This window comes from Trichoderma aggressivum (genome assembly GCF_033847375.1).
Source record: "Trichoderma aggressivum f. europaeum strain CBS 100526 chromosome Unknown scaffold_022, whole genome shotgun sequence".
In the NCBI taxonomy this organism is placed as follows: domain Eukaryota; kingdom Fungi; phylum Ascomycota; class Sordariomycetes; order Hypocreales; family Hypocreaceae; genus Trichoderma; species Trichoderma aggressivum.
The window spans coordinates 319,636-342,299 of NW_026946388.1; the positions used below are offsets into that span (position 1 = coordinate 319,636).

The following is a 22,664-nucleotide window of genomic DNA, read 5'->3' on the forward strand; positions in this document are numbered from 1 at the left end:
ATCTTTCAGGTAAGATGCCACGACGAGTCAGAAATGGCGCTGACAGGGGTAACGTTCAATTGAATTACGCGGTGTCTTTGCGATATCCAACCATGGACTTTGGCGTTGCGGCTATCAAGCCCAGCGCTCACGACGACCAAATGCTTATGACGATCAAACGGAGCACAGAGTGACAGCCGAAGAATCATCTTATCGACCAATATAGTGGAGATTGGCCCTACGGTGCAACCCCTTGAGCCATCCCGCCTATTACTTGCTTCTTTCGGTCTGGTCTTTTGTCAAACACTTGGAACTTGTTCTTTGCTGACTTGGCTGTGCAGACGCGAGTCAACGGAATACAATTACAAAAGCTGCCAACACCAACCTCCTGATGTATCTTTGTAATTAATTAAGCTAGTGAGTAGGCCTCTTATAAACTGTAAAGAGCACAGACACAGCGGCAGCCTATCAGGAGCAAATGGTGACTCTTTGCTCGTAAATCGGTGAGACATTGGCTAAAGCCGTGAGCACGGCAAACGCCCACAATCAACAGATTTTGATAAGCCACAAGAGGCCACGCAGATTGCCATCATGAACATTGATAATGTGTCTCCATTTCTTGACTGCAATTCCGAAGGATGTTTTTAAAGCTTGAGAAGTATTAAACCAGCGACTTGATGGCGACTTTGAATCCTCAATACTCGCACTCAAAATCATTTCCTCGCTACCCTACAGAAGATAAAAAGAAAACAAAAAGGTCCACGTATAGCATGCACATCATTCACTAGTAATATAGTCGGTTTTATATACTCTGGGAACTTTTTTATTTCTCACGGGGGTTTTATTCGAGATGAACACACCCTCTGAATCTCTGTCTGCTCTATGATCTATGCCAATTTAGTTTTCGGCTGACAGATCAGTCTCCGATTTGGAAATAGCCGATGACCTCGAAAAGAAGCACTCATAGAGTTGCAGAACTGTACAGGTCATCTGCATCGTGAGTATGCCGGAGATAAAATAATGAAAAAAATCATATCCGGTAGAAATGACAGCTTCATCATATGAGAATTGGCTACAGAGTCCAACCAAAAATAAATATGTAACAGAGGCAAAAAATGAAAGCTGACGAGAGTGGGACTCGAACCCACGCGGATTGCTCCACCAGGAATTGCTGTTAAGGTAGCCTTAACCTGACGCCATAACCAACTCGGCCATCTCGCCGATTTCATGCTGAATATTATCTTAATGCTTTACATATACTATACGTCTCCACTGACGACACCAGAGTAGGGTGCGATGATGCGGTATTCTTGGATTCTTCATGTATACATGAAGTGTGATTCCTTTCACATCAATGGAAAAATAAATAAGTGACATAGTAAAATGATTTGATACAACGGCGAAATAAATGTGGCCAAAAATGGAAGGAAATCTTCTGGTCTTGGGTGAGCCTAAGAGTGCTGTGAAGCATGGAGCACATTTTGGATGTGTAATCTGAACTTTTAGGCAGTACCCGTACCCGCATTCTTTTAGCCTTGGGGGAGATTTAAAATGCTGTGAAATCTAGATCGATAGGTATGTTTTGATCTTCCCCGGTGTCCCAGTAACCTATTGGAACGCGCTTTAGATACGAGTAACATTACCGTGATTGAGCCCGTGTGCCAGGAACATTGGGTATAAGTAAAGATTTCCAGTGCCCGAATTTATTTGGCTAACGGGTTCGCCACTGGATTTTGTCACAGTTGCTACGTGTTTTGGCTATTTGGAATTTTTGTGAGAGGCTGTAAATACAATAGTCTATATAGCGTCCTAAGCCGGCCCCATTTCCTCTGTCATGAAATGGTTGTCGTTGTCGTGAGATGCCCAAAACTACATGTAAGGGCTTGACTATTCTGCAAACTTTGCATGTTGTTCCTTTTTATGCCGAGTCTTTGAAAGCTCCCAGTTTGAACAGCTTCTTTGCATTATCCTTTCCAATCTTCCTCACATCATCTGCGTTCTGCAAGGTAACTCCGTCATACCAGTCACAAGCATCACCAAAGGATTCAAACGGGTAGTCAATTGAGAACAGGATGCGGTCTGCACCTCCAAGCTCTGTGATGCAGTACTCCAATGTGGGTGTTGAGAAATGGCCGCTAGTGGTGATCCAGATGTTCTGGGCAAAGTATTCTCGGATCGTCTTCTTGCAATCCAGACCGAGTGGCTTCTTGACGTCCTCGAACCAGTGGTTGATTCTCCACAGATCAAAGGGAATATGCTCTCCCAAGTGGCCAATGATGACTTGGAGCTTGGGATGTCTGTCAAAGACACCGTTTGTGACCATGCCTAGGAGATGCAGGCTCACACCCTGAGCAAAGCTGAGCGGAGGTCCAATGAGCCACTTGCGCTTGGCCCAGAGCTTGTCGTGAATAGTTCCCGTGGGATTTCTAGGGTGCAGATAGAAGGGAACATCTAATTCGGTAACAGTGGACCAGAAAACATCCCACTCTGGTCCATCGTAGAAAACCATGTCATCTCCATCGGCACCAGCTCGCTGTGTGTCATTGACAAGTGCACCCTTGAAACCCAGTTGGGTTACACATCGTTTTAGTTCTGCCGCTGCTTCAGCAGGATCATGCATAGAGAGAGTTCTGAGTTTTGGTGTTAGCTTCGACCAAGGGATTTAACATGTCAATGTCATTCTGCTCGGTACTTACGCCAAGGCGCCAAATCGGTCAGGGTGGTCCTTGATGGCACCGGCAATGTAATCGTTGATCTCAACGGCGAATGCTTGTGCTTCTTTGCTGTCCCAGATATCTTGCACACCTGGTGCTGTGTAAGAAAGTAATGTGTAGCCAACGCCATGCTTGTCCATATATGCAATGCGCGTGTTGGTAATATCTGTCATCTCGTGTGCGTGTTGATCAGGGTTGACGGCGAAGAGCGACGCCCACCACCTTGTCTTCTCCTGCATGCGAGGTAAGGCAAATGCCTCCTCAAGAGCTACTTTTCCGAGCATGTTTGCGGGTTTAGAAGTTAATGAGTAGGCTTATCTTCAAGATTGTATTAATCAGTGGGAAAGAAGTGGTAGCTATAGATGGTAACGACGACGAGGAAATGGTTATTTGCCCGAGCAAAGAATTGTTCGGGGACTGAGTATAAGTAAGAACCAGCCCTCCTACATTCGTCGGCCTCGCGCATTTATGAATTGAGTCGCCAACCGCATTCAAGTTCTCAACACGACACCCCTCATCTGCTGTCCCTCTTCCGCTGGCGGCTGAAGATCAGTCAACTCAATATATTGGCGGAGACTGGCGGATGACGTCCCTTCCATGGGTGTAGAACAGCCCCATCACATAGATCGAAGCTAGGAGTAAGCTGAGGGGCTGGTGGGTTTCGGCCCCGGCGATGCTCTTCCCGCGCCTGAACTAGACTTTGACGAGGTGACGGAGCGGGCGGCGGTGGGTATCAACGGCTGATGAGCTGGAGGTGATTGGATTCGAGGCAGAGGATGCGGGGAAGAGGACCAGGGAGCGATAACCGCACAGTATTATTTTCTGATAGACTGTCCGCGGATACAGTCACGTCTTGATAGCTTGGACAATCAAGTACGATAACCGGCGTCTCAGTCCTATCAACTCGCCGGCCTTGGAAGCTCAACCGCGTCGTCACCTGGGGGACAAATTTGAACAAGAATCTGGAAAGCCCTGTGTCTGGGGGATCCCCCCCTGTCTCACAATGCTCGCAGAGCCCCAAGACGCGAGCCGAATTACACATGATGAGCCTGTGGTGGCCTGTTGTCGCGTACGACCCCTTCAAGCCATTCTTTCATACGCAGGCTAGAGCGGATAATCGCTAGCGACTGTCTTGGTCTATCGAATTCCCGACGACAAGATGCCGCGGCCAAAGGTTCACCCAAGTCAGCGCCAGCGAGCCGCTGAAGCATGCAACTTTTGCCGCGCGTCCAAGAAGCGGTGCAGTGCCACGGTCCCGTGTACTGCCTGCCAGAGACGCGGCATCGGAGACTCGTGCTATCTCACCCATCGGCCTCGAGGCTCCCGAAGGCTTCCGCCTCGGACAAGGAGCTCGGCCCCGGAGCAGGTCCCGGCCTCACCGAGCGGTGGAGACGGTGTCCCGGATAGCCTGGATGCCTCGCTGGATCAGCTTCCGCAAGAGTCTGCGTGGGGCCGGGATGGGTTTGGTCAGGTTGTTGCTCCGGAGTGGTGCCCAGAGGGTGAAACAGCTTCTATGGACAATGAAGCAGATGCCGATTACCAGCCGCTTACTCCGTCCGATTCCCGAATAAGCATGTCCGATGCGACCACGAATAGATCCGCACACCCGTCGACGCAATTACCAGCGAGGCCGGGGTCTCCGGCTCTAGAACCGGAGTCGCATGCCCGGATGCTACTGAATCTACGAGGAGAACGAGGTAAGGCGTCATACCATCATCTGAGCACGCTATACATGCTGAATCACGATGAACTAATACCGGCATCCCGTATAGTCTATATCGGCGAGGCTGCATCTCTATCGTTCCTTCAGCTCATTAGAGATACTGTGACGGCTCAAATTGGGCCCTCCCAATTTTCTCACAATGAGAAGCGCGATAGTATGCTAGAGACAGAGCCCTCGGCTGTTGACTCCAATGGTTTAGAGCCAACCAATTGCAACATAGATTTAGAGGGCAGTCTACTCTACGCTCGCACCTTTGAAGCTGCTGTAAGCATGGCGACAAAAAAACTTCCATCCTTTATTTCCTACCGACGGTGCTAATCGTATATCAAGACTGGTGGGCTTTTAGATATCTTTGGGCCAACAGAAATAGAGGATATTCTGTTAAAGACTGGAACTGATGGGGTTCAGTCTCTCAACCCATGCCAACATGCCACCGTCGACCTTGTGATAGCCATCGGCGCTCAATGCAAATCTCCAATGGATGCACAACAGATCGGACCAGCTTATTTTCGTCAAGCACAGCAGCGTGCATTCGCTGGCATGCTGGAGGACCCAAATATTGACATGGTCCGCGCCTTTCTTCTAATGGCCTTTTATATGCTTGGTCACTGTCGGAGAAATACTGCATTCATGTACTTGGGGATTGCATCGAGAGCTGCAGTTGCCCTTGGAATGCACAGCCCACATTCTTACACAGACTTGAAGAATCCATCATGTCAGTTGAGGTAGGTTGACTCTGGTGAAGATTCTCACCGTCTGCTAACCAGAGCTAACTGATTTTACAGGCTTCACATTTGGATGAGTCTATGCGTCTTGGATATGCTGGTATGCTCTATACTCGGGAGGCCGCCTGCAACTGCTGGCCTAAGAGCGGAACTTGATACCAGCATCATCGCTTCATATCAGCCGTTAGCCTCGCGGCCCGATTCACGCACTGCAAGTTTATTTGCGTCGTATAAAATACTTACCATCATTAATGAAAGCGTCGACGCCCTGTACGGGAGGAAAGTTGTGTCCACAGGCATGGTGGAATCATTATTGAACAAGATTGAAGACTGGAGCAAAAGTCTTCCCAGCTTTCTCCGCAATCCTCTTACACCTAAAGGCTCTCCGTCGCAGAGAGCGGCAACGGACAGCATACACGTCGCTTGCCTCTACTATTTTGCCATCACTCTTGTCACTCGGCCTATACTGATATCCAGGCTCACATCTCGCCGCGATTCCGCAACACCTTCGTCCTCACCCATGGCATCCGCCTGCCTCGATGCGGCAGTATATCTGGTACAGACATGCTCGGAAGCACACAAGTCAGGGTTACTGCTTGGTAATATGTGCATATTAAAGTAAGGTATCTGTGTGAGTAGAGTTAGACCAAGAGCTAACAGCTAGACTTAGGGCCTTGATATTCGCTGCTGGGCTTATTCTTGGATTTGACATGTTTGCGAAAAGAGAGCTAGATTACGAGGTTGAAGTAGCCTTCCGCAGCGCCAAAGACGTCCTCGACTTCTTGGGCATTCAAAGCCCCCAGGCCAGCCATTATTCGGAAATTCTAGGCCTCCTATCCAATGCAATCACGAAACGACGTATGAAACTGTCTTCACGCCCTCGAAATAGGTACGTTGGAAAGCTGGTATCTTTTAGCGACGGAGGAGACTCTAGTCAAGACAACATCACCAACGACAATGAGGCTCTGCCTCTAAATAATACTGGAGGGCTTTCTGTCCCAGTTGGAGAAATTGGTGGAGTCTGGAGTACCGATCTACCGGCTCAGTCTGCAGAGATGGATGAAGATATGTTACGAGGATGGGACAGTCTGGATCTGTCACAGTGGGATAGTTTTCCTTTTTTTAACCAAAGGTCGTTCTGGCCCTAGAGGGTACCATAGTTGGTGACTATGACGCACAGATGAGACCTTTGTTCTCAAATTTCTGCTGTACTATATATATTCTGGAGTAATGTGTTGCCAATATATAGATTCAACCAAGTATAAACACCCCAGTTCTCAATCTTATGGATGCCTATATGCACAATTTGAGTACGTGAATAACATTGCATGTCTAAGCCAAGTGCCATTCACAGTGCGTCGGATAAAGCACCTCTTAATGCGGTGGCCAACAGTGATAAGCATACCACAAGTATGTATGTTGGCCGCCTCCGCCCATCCAACAGAGCATCAATCAAGTTTCTATGACAAAGTTTGCGGAGGAGTGACGGCTATAGAGCACGCATCGGGTATTATTCATTGGTCAAAAAACACGGCAGAGGTGTATAGCCCCTTTCTCTGAGGCTTGTGCCAACCTTGAAGCGGCTATGACACCTGCCCATGCGCCAAGGGGCATAGCCGACAACATCCGCGATAAGCCACTCAGCTTTTCCCATCTCGGCGTCTATCACAAGGCACTGACGTGAATGGCGGCAGCAAGGGAGAGATAAGGACGAGAGATGAGATTTGACGTGATACGTTCGCAGCTTGATCTGTGCAGAGTCCTTTTCCGCTCCATGAATCACCGTGTACCCGTGTTAGAGGACATGGAGATAGATAAACTTCGGTTTCACCCAGCACCGACATCGTGGTTTTTACTCTCAAATATATCCTCGAGGCAGTCCTCACTAATCAAATACAACTACACTGTAATATCATCTTTTTCTTCTTTAATCTTTCAAAATGGGCTCAAATTTCCCCTCAGGTTGGAGACGTCTCAGTGTCGGAGTTGTCGGAGGTGGTATCGGTGGCATGTCCGTTGCCATTGCCCTCCGTCGCGCCGGCCACGATGTAACCATCTACGAAAAGCACGACTTTGCAGGTGAAGTAGGCGCCTCAGTCTCATGTGCCGCAAACGGTACACGCTGGCTTCACGAATGGGGAGTCGACGTAGCGAAAGGAGATCCGGTCGTGTTAAAGAAGTTGATCAATCGTGATTGGAAGACGGGCGAGCCGGTCAGCGTCTATGATTTGGACGACTATGAAGAGAAATGGGGATATGTTTATAACATGTTTCACCGACAATACATGCATGCCATGTTGAAGGATTCTGCCTTGGGAGAGGGCAAGGGGACACCAGCAAAGCTAGAAGTGAACCATCAGGTGAGTGTAATGATTGAGTGTTTCGAAAACAAGTGGAAATGCTAATATTTTCCGGCAAAGTGTCAAAACATTGACATTGAAGCGGGCAAGATTACATTCACCAACGGTATTACGGCTCAGCACGACCTCATCGTCGGTGCAGATGGCATCGGCTCAATTGTCCGCAGCGAAATCGGCATACGTCCAGCGAAACGACCATCCGAGCAGAGTTGTCTCCATGCCAATGTCACGACAGAAGAGGCCGTCAAACTTGGACTCGTTGACTACTCGCAGCACAGCGCGCTGGAATATTGGGGCGGGCAAGAGGGTAAATGGGACAAGATTGTTTTGTCGCCGTGCAACGGAGGCAAGCTTCTATCATATTACTGCTTCTTTCCTCGATCTGTGGGCGATTACTCTACACACACTTGGGGAAATGATGACAGGCCGGTGGAAGAGTTACTTGCGCCATATCCGAATCTTGATTCACAAGTGCTGTCACATTTGAAGATTGGAAAAGAGATCCGGCCGTGGCGGCTATGGGTGCAGTGAGTATTCAAGATTACTGAATCTACTTTGACCCGTCTGCTGATTACAATGACCTAGTGATCCTTATCCGTTTATTCAGAAGAATATGGTCTGCTTGCTGGGTGATGCAGGACACCCGGTATGAATTCCCTTTCTTTCAAGAATGCAGCTATAGCAGAACTAACACAACATCAGATGATGCCCCATCAGAGCCAAGGTGCTTGCATGGCCATAGAAGATGCTGCTGCGTTGGGAATTCTCTTCAGCGAAAAGTACTTCAGCGGAGACATCGGTGAAGCTCTGGCGGTGTACGATACTGTCAGACTCCCTAGAGTGACAAGGGTGCAGTCAGCGGCTGCAAAGGCAGCATACAACATTAACGAGAGAATTGGTGAGTTAAGCTAATTCGTGTCATTTCATTTGGGTAGTACTGAAACAAAGAGTTGTCTAGGATTCTCACAAAATAAGAACATTTCGACATACAAAGTTGAGGACGAGAAAAAGAAGCTGACCATTGAAGAGATGAATGCGTAAGTCAAGTAACACTAGGTTACGGTATATAACAAGCGGCTAATAGCGAAACAGATATGACATGTACAAAGATATTGAACAGGCTCTGGCAGAGAAGCGTGGAGCTGCATTCCGTGAAAAGTACATCCATGGACTGCCAGTTGGGCTGGAGCTTCCAAGTGGTATTATCATTGGACAAGAGGCATGAGGTTGTATCCTTGGAGTAATAATAAGGTAGTCACCGTATTGGCTGCAGTAAAATTGTAAATATTCATTCTAAATCCTCAATTGCTTACAAGAAAGCCGTATCTTGAAGCGCAAATTAATCTCTTCAATCGTGCCGTGCGAATGATGCTGCTGTCTCAATCAATTAATCAAGACTCCATCACTTAATCAATGTTTGCGATGTACATAGACGTGCATGTATGCATATCTCTTCATGTTATAGCATGCAGTGATGCTATTAGAAAAAAAAGAAATTGCCCATCGATATCATATGAACGGTAAATGATGATGTGTAATGAATGACGTGAAAATCGCAGAATATGGATATTGATTACTACATGAAGAAACATAAACAAACGTACAAAGCTACAATCTTAACTTGCATTCATATAATCGTTAATTCTTCTTGGCCAGCTTCACATTATACTCTAGGTCCCATTCCGCTTGTGAGTCTCCCTCACGGGGCTTAAACTCGACAGTCAACCCATCCTTTACCGCGAATACGCTGTCGTCTTCGAGATACTTGGAATCCTTGTCAAATATTTGAGTAGTCAACGGGCTATATCCTTCTGTCGAAACCTGTAATTGCAAGTTAGAAATATGTACAGTGAGTAACGAAGTAAGGCTCCTTACAATGAGATGGATGTGTGCGGGTCGGAACTCGTGACGATCCATAAGCTTCAACAATTTGCCTGCAGGACCATCGAAAGGAATCTATTGGTAGAAAATTAGTATTTAATTTTCCTTGGACATGTTGATCCGTGTCTCCAGGGAATTCTTACGGGATATGGTGTCGGACGGAGACAGTAAAATGAATATCGACCCTCTGCATCGGTGATGAACTTGCCGCGCAGATTGCAGTCAATCTGATCGTCATCCTGCTGCTCATACAGACCTATTTATTTCACCCATTGTTTAATGACTATCCATATTCAGAAGCATCAGTGTACTCATACCGTTTGTTGAAGCCTGCCAAACATCCACTGAAGTGTTTGGGAGGGGTTTGCCCGTCTCAGCGTCCGTCACTTGGCCATGCATGTAAGCTACCAAGCCATCCTTGGGGGTGTTGAATGTGATGGTAGTGCCGTTTTCTCGGATTGGCGCGTCAGCACGCCAAAAGGGTCCGAGAATGGCAGACGATGTGGGTGGCTTGTCTGTCTTGCTGGCTTCTCTGTATGTGATATCATCAACCAGCCTAAAAGGTGTGTCAGCTCTTCCATCATCAAAGGCAAAATCGAGAGCGGGCATCATGCGAAGCGACATACGATTCCAGGCCAATGACATCGCACACCAGCTGTCCCTCGTTGCGCTTGTTGTTGCTCATCTGGCCTGCCCAGTTGATCATTTCCACTCCCGCCAACCATTCCTCCGTCGTTAGGTTGACCTCGCGCGCAAAATCATGAACATGTTGGATGAGAGCAGACAGCACAGTCCGCATCCTGGGGGTTGTGTTTGGGCCCATAGCTTGAATAACGTGGCTTGTGAACTCTTGGCCAAGGCCGCCATCAGTTGATTGGGAACCCATCTTGAAAATTTTGGTGGTTTTAGATATAGTTAGCGATTGAGTCTGTCCGTATTGTTGAGTTGAGAGGAGAATTAAATATTGTACGACATGCTATTATTGTCTGGTTTCAAGTGGCAAGTATCAAGCTTGGAGTTCGTCCTTATAACTTGGATGCAACGGGTATCCGAATCGATCTTGATACCCGTCCCTGCCCTCCAATTAGTAAATAGACGATTAACAAAGAGCGCATAAGCCAAAAAATGACGCCCAAATCATTCGTTTTCCTCGTTCGTTTCGCCTCAGCCATGCCCCGAGTCCTGTATCCGCCTCGCGGGGTTCCCCCGATCCGAATCCGAATGTGGCTGCAGTGTCGGATAACATCCCAGATTCCCATACTGGATGGTTCAGAATCTCCCCCGCATAAGATGAGCGCTAATAACCCGCTCGGCAGCGGATCAAAGCCCAAGAGAGCGCCTGTAGCCCCTCACAAGCCGTGAATTAATATTCGACTCAAGTTGAGTTGTCGGATAAGGTTCCTGGTACTGGTTGATTGTCCTAGTCTCGTGAGAAGGATGAAACCCCAAGCATAGATGTGCGCTTACGCAATCTGTTTACCGTAACAATACAACATTAGGTTATACTGAGATTGTTTTATCGCAAGGCAAATTGCTTCATCCATCTCTAGTCTTCTAATGAACCCCGTGTAAGTCTACTTCTACTACAATTGGTAATCCTTTTCCTCGCCTACTTCCCATTTCGCTTCATCCGAACCGTTCGGCCGGCTTGCCCTTCGGAATCCCAATTCTAAGCCCTCAATCTCAACTACCGGCTTCACTGCATGAACCTCCGCCTTATACTTGTCGGCATACCACTTATCCAGGTACTTTGGGTTTTCCACAAAGTCGGGATACACTTCCCGCATACGCCGCAGCACCGTCCCCGAGATCTGGTCTACGCTATTATGGTAGCGTAAAGCGAGTACTTCTGGACCCATGGTATCGCGAAGCTTCTGCTGTACGTGCTCCGGTAACAAGCCGACTTTGAACAGGAGTAGATCATAATGCAGTAAGCAAGCTTTGCCGTGCCAAGAGCCTCCGCGAGTTGCTCGATGATAAAGGCCGATGAGTGCTGTAATGGCGCCGATACAGCCAGTACCGTAGTCTGAGATGGGAAATGGGGGCACCATGGGTTCGTTGACACCCATGAACTTGCCTTGCTCCCACGCGATGCCCGTCACCTAAGGTTATTGTGTCAGTAAACTAATGATTGGGATATTAGTCAGATGGGGAAGAGGGAGGATCTTACGCAGTCTGAAATCTGCTGCCAACCAGGGCGAGAGGCCCACTCGCCCTCGTATCCAAAACAATTCTCATTCACGTAGACAAATCCTTTACGTCGCTTGATCGCCAATTCTGAAAGTTGCTTGGGACCGTATCCCAGTTTTGCAATTGCTCCAGGGCGGTATCCGTCAACCACAACGTCGGCATCGGCCAGGAGCTTCTCAAAAGCCTCTCTTCCCTCCGCAGACTTGAGATCCAAATCCGTGGCCCGCTTTCCCATGTTTCCGTCCACTTGGAAGAAGGGCACATCGCTGAGATAGGGAGCTGTTACTTTTATGACTTCTGCACCATATTCGCCCAGAATTCTAGTGATTGTAGGGCCAGCAATTATTCGACACAACTCCAGCACTTTGATGCCGGATAGAAGTCGGCTATCTTTCGTCGGGAGAGGTATTTGTGGTGTTTTATCTTCTAAACCCTCAACCGACCATGGCGAAAGCGAAATGTTTGTTTTGCCCTGTGAATCAGATGAGTATACGCCTCCCTAGCTATGATTCCACCCCTTCAAAATGCCGACTTACGTGCGGAGTTTTGAGAAATTCAGCATGTGTAAATGCTTTAATCCCAGCTTGTCTATTCTGCGCATTTAACTCCTCTAATTCATCGACGGTAAAATTCTTCACTGCAGATTCAATCGTTTGCACAATATCCTCATGTGTCGCCAAATCAGGCCGATGCGGTTCTAGTCCAACCATCTTCAGCGTCGTCGACGCTTCTAATGATCCATGGATATGGTAATACTCATTAGGGTTTTTGGTGGCATATAAATTGGCAGACATGCGGCGATACGGATCAGATTGTGCCTGCAGAAAATCCGTGTCTACATTCGGCGAGAGGTTAGCAAAGTGGGCAGTTGGCATAGATTTTGTTGCACACAAACCTTTTAACATGTTCTTGACCCCCTTATCAAGCTTTCCATATCCCCCGACTCTGGCCAAGTACGCTTGAAACAGGAAAGCTGTTGTCTTTTCAAGATCGACCACAATTTTTCTTTCAGGAGCCTGTCCCTCTTGCCGTGTATCTGCGAGAAGGGATGCAACCGATGCTTCAATTGCCTTGAGCGCTGCTGTTGTTTCTGTTTCCTTGAACGGGATAGGAAAATAAGGCTCATCTCGCTCCGCGACAAATTGGACATGATCTGATCGTCTCGCTACTCCAACAGGCAACGACATAGGATCAAATTGATTGCAGAGGTACTGCAGAATGGTAAGGGCCTCTTTCTTGGAAGAGTACGTATGTATTGACGTCCCGTTCATGATCGCGGAAAAGGGCCAGTACTGATGAAGCGCTGCTGAAACAAACGGTTGACAACGGATTTGTTTCTCGTAGTATCAATATATCGTTTTGAGGCGATTTTATAAGTCGTAAACGCCAATTTGGTGGTTCTGGTGGCGATGTGAAAATGCCCCTGCTGTCAACTCTGTGGTGGAGATGAAGTCGACGGAAACTCGCTGTCTAAATCCTGAGCTTAACCAAAGAACACAGATAACACAAATCCAGAGAAAATGATTACTTGGGAGATTCTCAGCTGAAAATTGACGGATCCACGATAATGACATTTGCCGCTCAATACGCCTAAATTCGTCTTTGCCATCTCGGGATCCCGTATCCGATTTCCCCAAACCCGGACTCCGACACTCAGCGGGGCCGCGCGCCCTTAACCGACACCGTCACATCTTCAAGACCATCTTACATCATTGCTCTCCCCTCATACTGAAGCCTTTCTGCACAACTATTCATTAACAAGGTCGGATATCCATCGGCGGAATCAAACAGCCCGAAAGATCTCAGTGTACCGCATCTATCCGCGTGAGTCCCATCCGCCTGTCTCTTAAGCAGGGGTAACGCCCATGCCCATCCCTCATGTATGCCAGATCAAGAGTTTGAGGCGCTCACTAGCTCTATTTACGCAGGACTATCTGATCGAGAAGGCTATTCGCTAAAAGACATCCCGAGCCATGCCGTTCCTCAAGCTACAAGACCGAGACCGGCAACTATACTATACCTTGAATGCGCCTCCCACTACAACCTCGTCGTCTGACGGTATAAAAAACATCGTCCTCATTCATGGCTTGGGTTCTTCGAGCTCTTATTATGCTCCGGTTATCCCGAAGCTTGTAGACGCAGGATACTCCTGCTTGGCACTGGATTCCCATGGTGCGCACATAACCTATAGATTCCTTCATGCCTTGCAACCTTTCTACTATGCGCTACTTCTAACCTGACTCAAAATGACAAAGGCGCCGCATTAACCCCATTGACTGGTCCGGGCGGTAGCCTCGATACCATCATCGATGATATTGGTGCCGCCTTGTCAGCTCTCAATATCTCAGCCCGTCGCACCGTTATAGTGGGCCATTCCATGGGAGGAATTGTTGCTCCTGAAGCCACTCTTCGCTACGACTTTGCTGGCACTGTACTTTTGGGCCCTGTTTACCCAAACGAGACCCTCACGAAAGCGCTCCAAGATAGGATTGCCAAAGTTCAACAAAGTGAGAACATGCCAGCCACTTGTCGCTATTTGAGGCGCCGAGAAACCATGTGATCCAGTATTAACTGGCTAATTTAGATGGAATGGATGCTTTGGTAGATGTCATTCCTAGAATTGGAACGGCATCTTCATCCACACCGCTGCAACGCGCCTTCATTCGCACTCTCCTGCTGGCTCAAACTCCGGAAGGCTATATTGCAAACTGCACAGCCATTGCATCTGCCTCGGTCCCAGATTATGCGAGCATCAGCACCCCTCTCTTGCTCGTCAACGGCGCTGAAGACTATGTTTGCCCGATTGAGCTCTCGCAAAAAGTATTTGACAGGTATGTAACCGCATTTCCTCCAAGTATATGGCAAATTGCTTACTCGTTGCAAAGCTGGGGCTCAAAAGATAAGGAACTCCAAATTCTCGATAAAACTGGCCACTGGTACTGCATTGAATCGCCTGAGGAAGTCGGGGATGCTATTGTTAGATTTTTGAGTGGCATCAAAACTGCGTAATCTCTTAAAGTAGATCACAAAGAATAGTATGTGTGTGTCCATATATATTTCATGCGTACATCAAAACAGAGTTTAGGACCTCGATCTAAATCTTCGACTTTGTCTGGCGACTATAAAGTGCTCTTAGATCCTTTCTCAGGATTTTACCGGTAGGACTTCTAGGAATTGCATCAATGAAGATTACGCCACCTCTTAGTCGCTTATGATCCGCGACTTTGTTTTGAACATAGTCAATAAGTTCGCTCTCAGACACCTTTCCTTTTGCCGTAGGCACAAGGGCAACGTATGCCGTGGGCACTTCTGTGTCTTCTCGATCTGTGCCAATCACTGCAGCGTCAGCAACAGATGGATGCGATGTCAGAACGCCCTCGAGCTCGGCTGGGGCAACTTGAAGCCCCTTGTATTTAATCAGTTCCTGTAACATAGCTAGTCAGAGTCTTGTTATGCGTCTCCGTGAGTTTGGAAGGTCAAGACTCACCTTCTTTCTGTCTACCATATATAGCATATCTCCTTCCATTTTGAGAATATCGCCGGTACGGAACCATCCGTCAGTGGTGAAGGATGAGTTATTGGCTTCGGGATTGTTGTGATACCCTTTGGTGACCATTGGGCCTTTTAGCAATGCCTCGCCCGGTTGTCCCGCCTCGACGTCTTTATCATTCTCGTCTACTAGCCTTGTGGACAGATGAGTTGTTAACTTTTTTTCGGATCAGCTTTGGTTAGATGTTTTGACCATACCTTAAGCTAACGTTTGGTAATAATGGACTCAAGCTCCCCATAGTATCCGTCCGCTCTGGTGAAGTATAAGTCACAGCACCAGTTGTTTCACTTAATCCCCAAACTTGATAAACGATGCCTTTGAGCTTCTTGCTGGCCGATTCTTGTATCTCATAGCTCATCGGCGCTGCCGCAGCCGTGGCATACTCAACGGTCTTGAATTGGTCCTTGACAGCTGGATGTTTTGCAATCGCCATGTATATAGGCGGTACAGAGAAAAAGAAAGTCAGTTTAAGTTCAGCAAAATATCGGACGAAATCATCAAAGTTGAAATTTTGCATCCAATATATGACGGCTCCTTCGTAGACACAATTGATGAAGTAACTTTGTAAGCCAGCGATGTGAGCTGGGGGCAAATGGCCGAGCGTGGACCTGGGGAAAGAAATGCCCCTTCTGGACCATGATTCGCGGCCAATAGTGCTGGGAAGATAGCATTCCGAAACCATGTTCATATGAGATATGATGACGCCTATAACAGTTAAACATGTTTTCACCATTGCGAGTATTCATCTATCTTACCTTTTGGTAGCCCAGTAGTACCTGATGAATACATGATGCATACCTTGCTCTCTTCAAGCTCTTTCGGATCAGTAATTCTTCTCCAATCCAGGGATCCTTTGAAGTCGCATGCCGCTGTGCCATCGGCGCTCACCAGCTGGATCTCTGGGTATGACTTCAACACGAGGACATTTTTAGCCGGTAGTCCAGTGTTGCGAGCAGCGCTCAAAGCATTATCTTTCACATCTTCGCTGCATACAACGATTCTACCGGAACCGTCTTTGATCTGCCTTGTTAAGTCTGACACCGTAGAGGAAGGCGACGCGGCTGAATAAATGCCATCTGCAGCAAGCACAGAATAAAATAAGCAACCTAGCGCAGATTGCCCAGTAGATATCGAGACAACCACGTCTTTTCCGGGCCCTTCTTTGCCAATGCCAAATTGATGACGAAGAAAGTAGGCAAATTGACGCGTTAAATCGCGAGCGCGTGCCTTGGTGATGACATGAGAGGGGAATTTGGCCTCAGCAAATATTGGCGCGTCTTCTTTTGCCTGGGATTCTTCGAATTCTGAGCAGAACGAGTGTCAGTTACGGAGTACTCAACCCGAGATGAGGGCCGTGGCGTTGAGAGGGGGTGGAGATGGCATCATGCGGAGTAACCATTGTTGGCATACCAAACAAGAGAGTAAGAAGATCCAGGTTTGGAACCTTCATCTGTCTTGGGTTTGAGTATATCATGATGAACGAGCCGGACAAAGTACATGCATATACGAATCAATCCGATCTAATTGTCTTCATACAAATGCTGATGTTGCAGGAGGGTGTGTCACGGTATACATGTATGTTGGACGCCGCAATTGTTTCCCTTCCTTCGCTCCATCTCCCCAGCCGCCACTGTCTCACGAAAGCAAGCCGAGGCCCATGCAGCTGAAAAGCACCGGCAAACTGATTTACGACACTTATCAAGGTATCCTCCTTTTTGTATTGTACACTAAATGCGGAGTGCCGCATGTGGTTGGTCAAGCGCAGGATCAACACCCTTGCCCCCCTCATTGTCTCTTCTGCAAGCTACGCCCAATTTGCTATTGGAATAGTAGTATGCAAAATAATCGAGGCTAAACGCATCTACAAGGGGGCATGTCTGGGGAATTTACCCCAGTGAAGCGGGGAGCGGACACTTCAAAAGCTGCCGGAGCCATAAGGCCACCTGGAGATGAGGAGGTGATATTTGCCTCGTATTCAGAGTTATTTCGTCTCCTTGTTTCACCGCCAACGATTAGAGACGAACGAATAGACGAGACAATCTTTGAACAAGTCTTCTCTCACGCGTAAATACGAACACTATCGCCACTAACATGAGTCTAACAAACCCCCTCTTCAGCCTCAATGCAGCCGGTGTTATCAATTGACGTGTCCAAGCCATCGTTCATTCGAGAAGCGCCGACCATCGAGGCTTTCGTCAGGCAAACCTGCCAGCTCAATACATGGATGCAAGATCGCTACATATTGCAATCTACGAAATTGGCATTTGAACTTCGCCGTCTTTTATACACTCTAGTCGGTAAGAACTTCATCTTGGGAGATCAAATCCGCTCTCAGCTAGTCTTGCGCTAGCTCTTATATAAAGTAAACTACTACCAGAATTCCCATCCGAACCTGCTACAATGACTCCAAAGTCATTAAATCTTCCGTAGTATAGTGGTCAGTATGCAAGCTTGTCACGCTTGAGACCCGGGTTCAATTCCCGGCGGGAGAGCGCCACCCTTTCAAAGGGTTCTTTTTTTTGTGTTTATTTCACCTTGCATCTTTTCGAGATGAATCGATTGTTTTTTTGTTTATCCTAATAATAGACCGTCTTATTTATGAAAACTATTTAATCGCTCTTGGGTATTTTGTGCTCTCTAAAAGAAACCTGTTCACCGATCAATCGCCAAATGAAAGAAAATAACTGCAGTCTTCAACCAACTCCAAGCATCAATTGTTATCGCACCATCTCTTTCTTAATGCCCTTTCCCACTCCTCAAAATTCTTCACCATGCCATCGTTCCAAAGAATTTCTCCAGTGTGTAAAAACTGATTCAACGGCGGAATCGTAAACCACTCGTGGTCACTGCGGCAAACAACATCGGGCTTGCGGTCTCCAGTCCTGTTCCCAGGCTGCTTGATGATTCCATTTAAGCACTTCTCACAATAAGCGTCCACGCAGAATTGGCACAGGTAGAAGTTCTCAGACATGGAAATGTTGTTCAGGCACTGGGCGCATGCTTTGTTGACTGACTGGATATCAGGCAGCTTCGGCTCGACCCTTGTGCGTACAGGAGAAGCCAGCGGCGTGGTCATTGCAGCAGCTCGGTTGACTTTCCTCATGGATCGAGCCAGTGCTTGCGCATTTTCGGCATCGTTGGCTGCGACAAAGATGTGCAGCAGGTTTTCTACTGCATATCGGTCGTTGCGTGGCTCATCGTCGAGCAAAATGTCAAGACTGTTGATGACCAGGCTTCCCAGCAACTCTCGGGCTTCCAGCTCTTTTTTGAGGAGACGATAGAACATTGCGAGGTATATGGATGCAATGTTGACATCGGAGCCGTATTTGTCTGCAGGAATATCCAAATTCTGATGCTTGCTTTGCTTTTCTTGGACCTGCTCTAATTTCTCCAGCCACTCCATGGCTTCAGGGGACGTGAGGTCTGTTTGAAGGATCTTTTGCTTATATAGAGCGGACAGCTTTTGGAAAGAGGTTGCATGTCCATGGCGCGTTGGAACGTTACCACGCGGTCTATATTCGATCAAAGATATCTGCTCAAAAATCGCAATCGACGCATCGAGATCACGATTGTACGCGCAGGTGTTCCCATATGCTAGACGCAGATAAAGCACAGCCATCTGGTTGCGCGTAGTGTGAGCAATCTCAATGGCAATCTCATACTGGTGCAATATGAATTCTACCTCCCCAGCCTTGCAAGCTGCTTTGGGAATCCATTCCATGGTAAGGGATTTATCGCAATTTTCCAGGAGTAGATTGGTTAGCAAGCTCGTCTCCTTCTCCTTGGTGGTGGTTTTCTTCGCCAGTTCTTGAAGCAGCCTCATCATTTCAGAGTGCAGATTCTCAGTTGCTAACATCTCCAGATAAGCAATTTCAGCCTCAAAGTGCTCGAAAGTGTTCAAACTTGCAGCTGGCGAGCTGTCAATTGCTTTGCGAAAGTACTCGAGTGCAGGCTCTCTTTTACCAGTCATGTAAGAGCAGCGTGCAATAAGCAGATAATCTTTATACAGTCGCCATTTGCAGCTAGTCAACTCATAGCCTTGCAATGCGCCATCTTGAATGCTTTTCTTTTCAATCTCGGCACACTTCAGAGCCTGAGCCAAAGCATCGTCGTACTGTCCATACTTGGACAGGCAGTAGGCAATGCGCCCTGCAGTTCCGACGCTGTTGTGATCCAATTCAAGGGCTTTGTTGTAATGAATCAGAGCATCGCTATAGAGTCCCAGCATCAGATACGTACTTCCGAGCCGTCTATGCCAATGCGCCGTTTCGGGATAATTGGCCCATTCGATGGCTTTCAACACCCGCTCCCTAATTGGTGTCCCGGACCAGCGACTCTGTGCTTGAGACCATGAGCGTTCTTCGCTCATGAATGCCACATTTTGGACAATCTTGAAACAAAAGAGTGTCGGGACATATTTGTAAAAGTCTGCACAAAGCCATTGCTTTGCATAGAATCGGCCGATTGCTTGACATATTCCCAAGTCCTCTTTGACCGATTTCGCCACAAAGTCTTTCGCTTCAGTCGTGAGGCTCGCAAGAATCTCGGGATCATTGAGCCATTTGCGAAGGCCCTGGATATTGGAGTCGGTAAGCACCTCCAGCCCTTCGTTATTCTTCTCGTACATGGTGCTCCAGTCGTATATGATGTCCTCGACGGTAAGCATGTTGTATATGCTCATTCCAAGCTCGTTCTTATGTTCCGATGGAACGCTTGCCGGATCAAGTGCTGTCAAATGTTCCTGCCAGTACCATGCAGCATATTGTTTGATAGCTTCCTTGCCGTGATCCAGCTCGTGCTTATCGAACCACGGCCTATCGTTAAAGATTCTTAGACAAGCCTTCAAGACACTGATACGAGCCTTCATCATGTCAAAGCCAACCATAACGCCTCCTTTAGTAGCATGAACAATGTTTTCATTGCCATCACGGAAGAACTGTCTCACTGACGTGTGAGAGAAAGTTACATATGTTGTCGATGGATTCGACCGAAAATCGACCTCGTTGGAAACGTCAAAAAGTCCGGGGCTTCGTGCCGGGCTGAAATGTCGGGTCGGACTAGATATTTCGGCTGCGGGCGGACTGGTCGGACTGCTAAAGATGCCTCTGCTACCAGGACTGCCTCTACCAGCAGGACTGACTCTGTTACCGGGACTGCTGCCTCTACCGGCAGGACTGACTCTTCGGCCAGGGCTACTTGTATCAGAAGAGCTGAGACCTCGAGGACGTGGGCTTTCGTTCCTATAAGCTCTATCCGGATACACCTCTCGATGTGTTCTGGCAAAGTCTTTGAGCAAATCATCCGTAGTCAATCCATCTTCACGCTCAAGGGCAAAGAAGCACGAGTATTGGCCCCGCAATGACTCCTCAAGCCGCAGGGGAGGATCTCCGAATTTCATGATGAGCGCAGCTTCCAACTGCTCCAACGTGAGCGATTCTTCAGCGCAAGACACCCACTGCAGCATCTCGTTGAGGTCACGAGCATCCTCCTCTGAGATGGTGACGGAGAGGTTGGCGAGTGTCTCGTTGAGCATTCCGTTGATCTCCTTTGGATAAGATTTCAAGCTTTTAAGGATCGAACTGGGGTGTCGCTTCTGGTTGATCTCATTGAGCATAAACTTTGCCAGAATGAAGAGGCCGTCGACTTGCTTCTTCATAGACTCGATGACTTCTTGCTTGAAGTCTTCCGGAGATCGGCTGAGTATCCTTGAATGCCGCACACCTTCAGAGATGAAGGCGCTCACATCATCTGCAATGCGATCGGATGTCACGTAAATCGTTGTAATCACCTGACCAATTGCATTTGGATCCAATGCAAAGGACACAACGTCTGCTAGATAAGACCTTCCAGTCAATGCAAATTGCAATTTTGAAGGCTCAGAGTCATCTTCGGGGGCAAGCAAGGAGAGAAGCTGCTCGATGCCACTCTGTTCCGCCTCGTCAATGCCGTCGAGAAAGATATAAGTAGTCTTATCGCGAGTATCATCTAAGAACGGCTGCACAAAGAGCCTTCTGAATGCGCTGGGTACCGTCTTGATATCGTCGCTGCTATGAAGCTGCCTTGCGAGTTTCTCGGCGTAAAACGCATCGGTTTCGCTGAGTTGATATGCGACATCGCGTAAAGCCTGCAGCACAGATCTTGTCTCGGGATCATTGGCGGAGAAGAAGAAATATCCTAGCTGTGGGAGATTCTCGAGGCCCCATGTAATAAGTCGTGAGGTTAAGAAAGATTTGCCAGTACCTGGAAGTAGGAACGGTTAGGACAGACAATGGTTGTTTGGGATCAAGTTGGAAGGATGACATACCAGGATTACCGCACACCCATAGATGGCGAGTCTCGCCCTGAATCCAAGACTTCAGCCCTTCATCTTCCAGCAGCCAGTCACCAGTGCCTTGGACTCTGTACTTGTTGAATGCATTGTACGAGTCTTCCGCATACGGAGTAGGCTCCAAGACCTCCCTCAATTTGTCTCTGTAGGAAAGACCCCCATTTTGCTGCTGTCCCAACCTCATGTCCAGAATATTTTGGCTCATCTGTGCGACGAGGTTTTCTACTTTGTCTGTCTTTAGGTTGAGCTCGGCAACGCCGCCATATGTCTCTGCAATGACTTGCCGCTCCTCTCCTAGAGTTAGGGCATTAAGCCTCTGCAGCGCGGGCTGAACAGGACTCTCGATTCCAACGAGCTTTTTGAAATAAGCTTTGAACCTTCCACTGCGCGCGACTTTGGTGGCGATAACGAGAACTTCAAACAAAGTTGCCAGGATAGTAACGAGCTTATTACGTAGTGCAGGACTAAGCGTGTGGTTCAAGTACACGTCCAACCTCGATGTGAAGTCCTGTCACGCATTAATCTTAACCTGAACGAGCCACCTAATGGGTCAAAGCCATCTTACCTTGAGTTGATCGAATAGCTCCAATATTGAGTCGTACATGGTAGAAACATCGTGCGCAGCGTTTATAAGATACATGACTGCCGCAAAGATACCTTGTGCCGGTGAAAAAACTTCTGAAATTCCCTCGGCAACGATGTCTCCTATCAACTCTACTGGCCTTAGAGTCACCGCGATGGCATCGAAGATGCTCTGGCGCTTTTCTCGAAAGTGGCTAAACTGGTCGTTCTGAGTAGTCAACTGCAGCTTCAGATCGGATATAGTCTTCATCGGTGGCTTCAGAAACTCGTCTAGTGTTAGGCCTTTGTCGGATGGATCTTTGAAGAGCTTCGCAGCATCCGCCAGGATGGCGGCAAACTGCGTCTCCATCCCCGGCGACTTCTGCGATGGCTGCTTCTCATCAACACCCATCTTTGCGATCATGATGGTGTTTATCCCAACACTCTCCGTCGCATACGAAGAGCCGGGTATTTTAAATGTTCAAAATCTCATTTTCACGACTTTGGCTACACCAGCGTTTAGTCACTCCGCCTCTTGTGGGGGGCGAGACGTGCCAGTAGCAAGGGCTTAAGAGCCTCAAGTGACGGACTAAACGCCTTCTCCGCCTCACTTGCGCGCGCTAGATACCGAAAGGCCATCGACCCGCATGCTG

The 22,664-nt window shown here is 47.9% G+C and overlaps 8 protein-coding genes across 8 annotated transcripts; 3 read left to right on the forward strand and 5 right to left on the reverse strand.

The window, feature by feature from the left end:
• Positions 1-1,897: 1,897 nt before the first annotated feature.
• Positions 1,898-2,977, reverse strand: Triagg1_5937 (uncharacterized protein; the record flags this gene model as incomplete). The annotated part of the gene is made up of 2 exons (XM_062900505.1): positions 1,898-2,609; positions 2,676-2,977. 2 exons carry the CDS (start codon positions 2,975-2,977, stop codon positions 1,898-1,900), a joined length of 1,014 nt encoding a protein of 337 aa, XP_062755138.1.
• An 875-nt stretch (positions 2,978-3,852) lies between these two features.
• Triagg1_5938 (transcriptional regulator family: Fungal Specific TF) lies at positions 3,853-6,116 on the forward strand (the record flags this gene model as incomplete). Its single annotated transcript, XM_062900507.1, has 5 exons — positions 3,853-4,680; positions 4,747-5,141; positions 5,202-5,759; positions 5,812-5,999; positions 6,058-6,116. 5 exons carry the CDS (start codon positions 3,853-3,855, stop codon positions 6,114-6,116), a joined length of 2,028 nt encoding a protein of 675 aa, XP_062755139.1.
• A 965-nt stretch (positions 6,117-7,081) lies between these two features.
• On the forward strand, positions 7,082-8,726 carry Triagg1_5939 (uncharacterized protein; the record flags this gene model as incomplete). The annotated part of the gene is made up of 6 exons (XM_062900508.1): positions 7,082-7,501; positions 7,562-8,028; positions 8,087-8,147; positions 8,204-8,399; positions 8,460-8,538; positions 8,594-8,726. The coding sequence occupies 6 exons, from the start codon at positions 7,082-7,084 to the stop codon at positions 8,724-8,726; spliced, it is 1,356 nt and encodes a 451-aa protein (XP_062755140.1).
• Positions 8,727-9,139: 413 nt separating this feature from the next.
• Triagg1_5940 (uncharacterized protein) lies at positions 9,140-10,268 on the reverse strand (the record flags this gene model as incomplete). The annotated part of the gene is made up of 5 exons (XM_062900509.1): positions 9,140-9,322; positions 9,377-9,457; positions 9,526-9,638; positions 9,700-9,938; positions 10,009-10,268. 5 exons carry the CDS (start codon positions 10,266-10,268, stop codon positions 9,140-9,142), a joined length of 876 nt encoding a protein of 291 aa, XP_062755141.1.
• Positions 10,269-10,965: 697 nt separating this feature from the next.
• Triagg1_5941 (uncharacterized protein) lies at positions 10,966-12,843 on the reverse strand (the record flags this gene model as incomplete). The annotated part of the gene is made up of 3 exons (XM_062900510.1): positions 10,966-11,484; positions 11,553-12,044; positions 12,109-12,843. 3 exons carry the CDS (start codon positions 12,841-12,843, stop codon positions 10,966-10,968), a joined length of 1,746 nt encoding a protein of 581 aa, XP_062755142.1.
• Positions 12,844-13,545: 702 nt separating this feature from the next.
• On the forward strand, positions 13,546-14,581 carry Triagg1_5942 (uncharacterized protein; the record flags this gene model as incomplete). Its single annotated transcript, XM_062900511.1, has 4 exons — positions 13,546-13,744; positions 13,828-14,079; positions 14,157-14,403; positions 14,458-14,581. The coding sequence occupies 4 exons, from the start codon at positions 13,546-13,548 to the stop codon at positions 14,579-14,581; spliced, it is 822 nt and encodes a 273-aa protein (XP_062755143.1).
• Positions 14,582-14,666: 85 nt separating this feature from the next.
• On the reverse strand, positions 14,667-16,572 carry Triagg1_5943 (uncharacterized protein; the record flags this gene model as incomplete). The annotated part of the gene is made up of 5 exons (XM_062900512.1): positions 14,667-14,996; positions 15,060-15,255; positions 15,320-15,827; positions 15,878-16,426; positions 16,533-16,572. The coding sequence occupies 5 exons, from the start codon at positions 16,570-16,572 to the stop codon at positions 14,667-14,669; spliced, it is 1,623 nt and encodes a 540-aa protein (XP_062755144.1).
• Positions 16,573-17,832: 1,260 nt separating this feature from the next.
• Triagg1_5944 (uncharacterized protein) lies at positions 17,833-22,423 on the reverse strand (the record flags this gene model as incomplete). Its single annotated transcript, XM_062900513.1, has 3 exons — positions 17,833-21,362; positions 21,427-21,958; positions 22,016-22,423. The coding sequence occupies 3 exons, from the start codon at positions 22,421-22,423 to the stop codon at positions 17,833-17,835; spliced, it is 4,470 nt and encodes a 1,489-aa protein (XP_062755145.1).
• Positions 22,424-22,664: the final 241 nt, after the last annotated feature.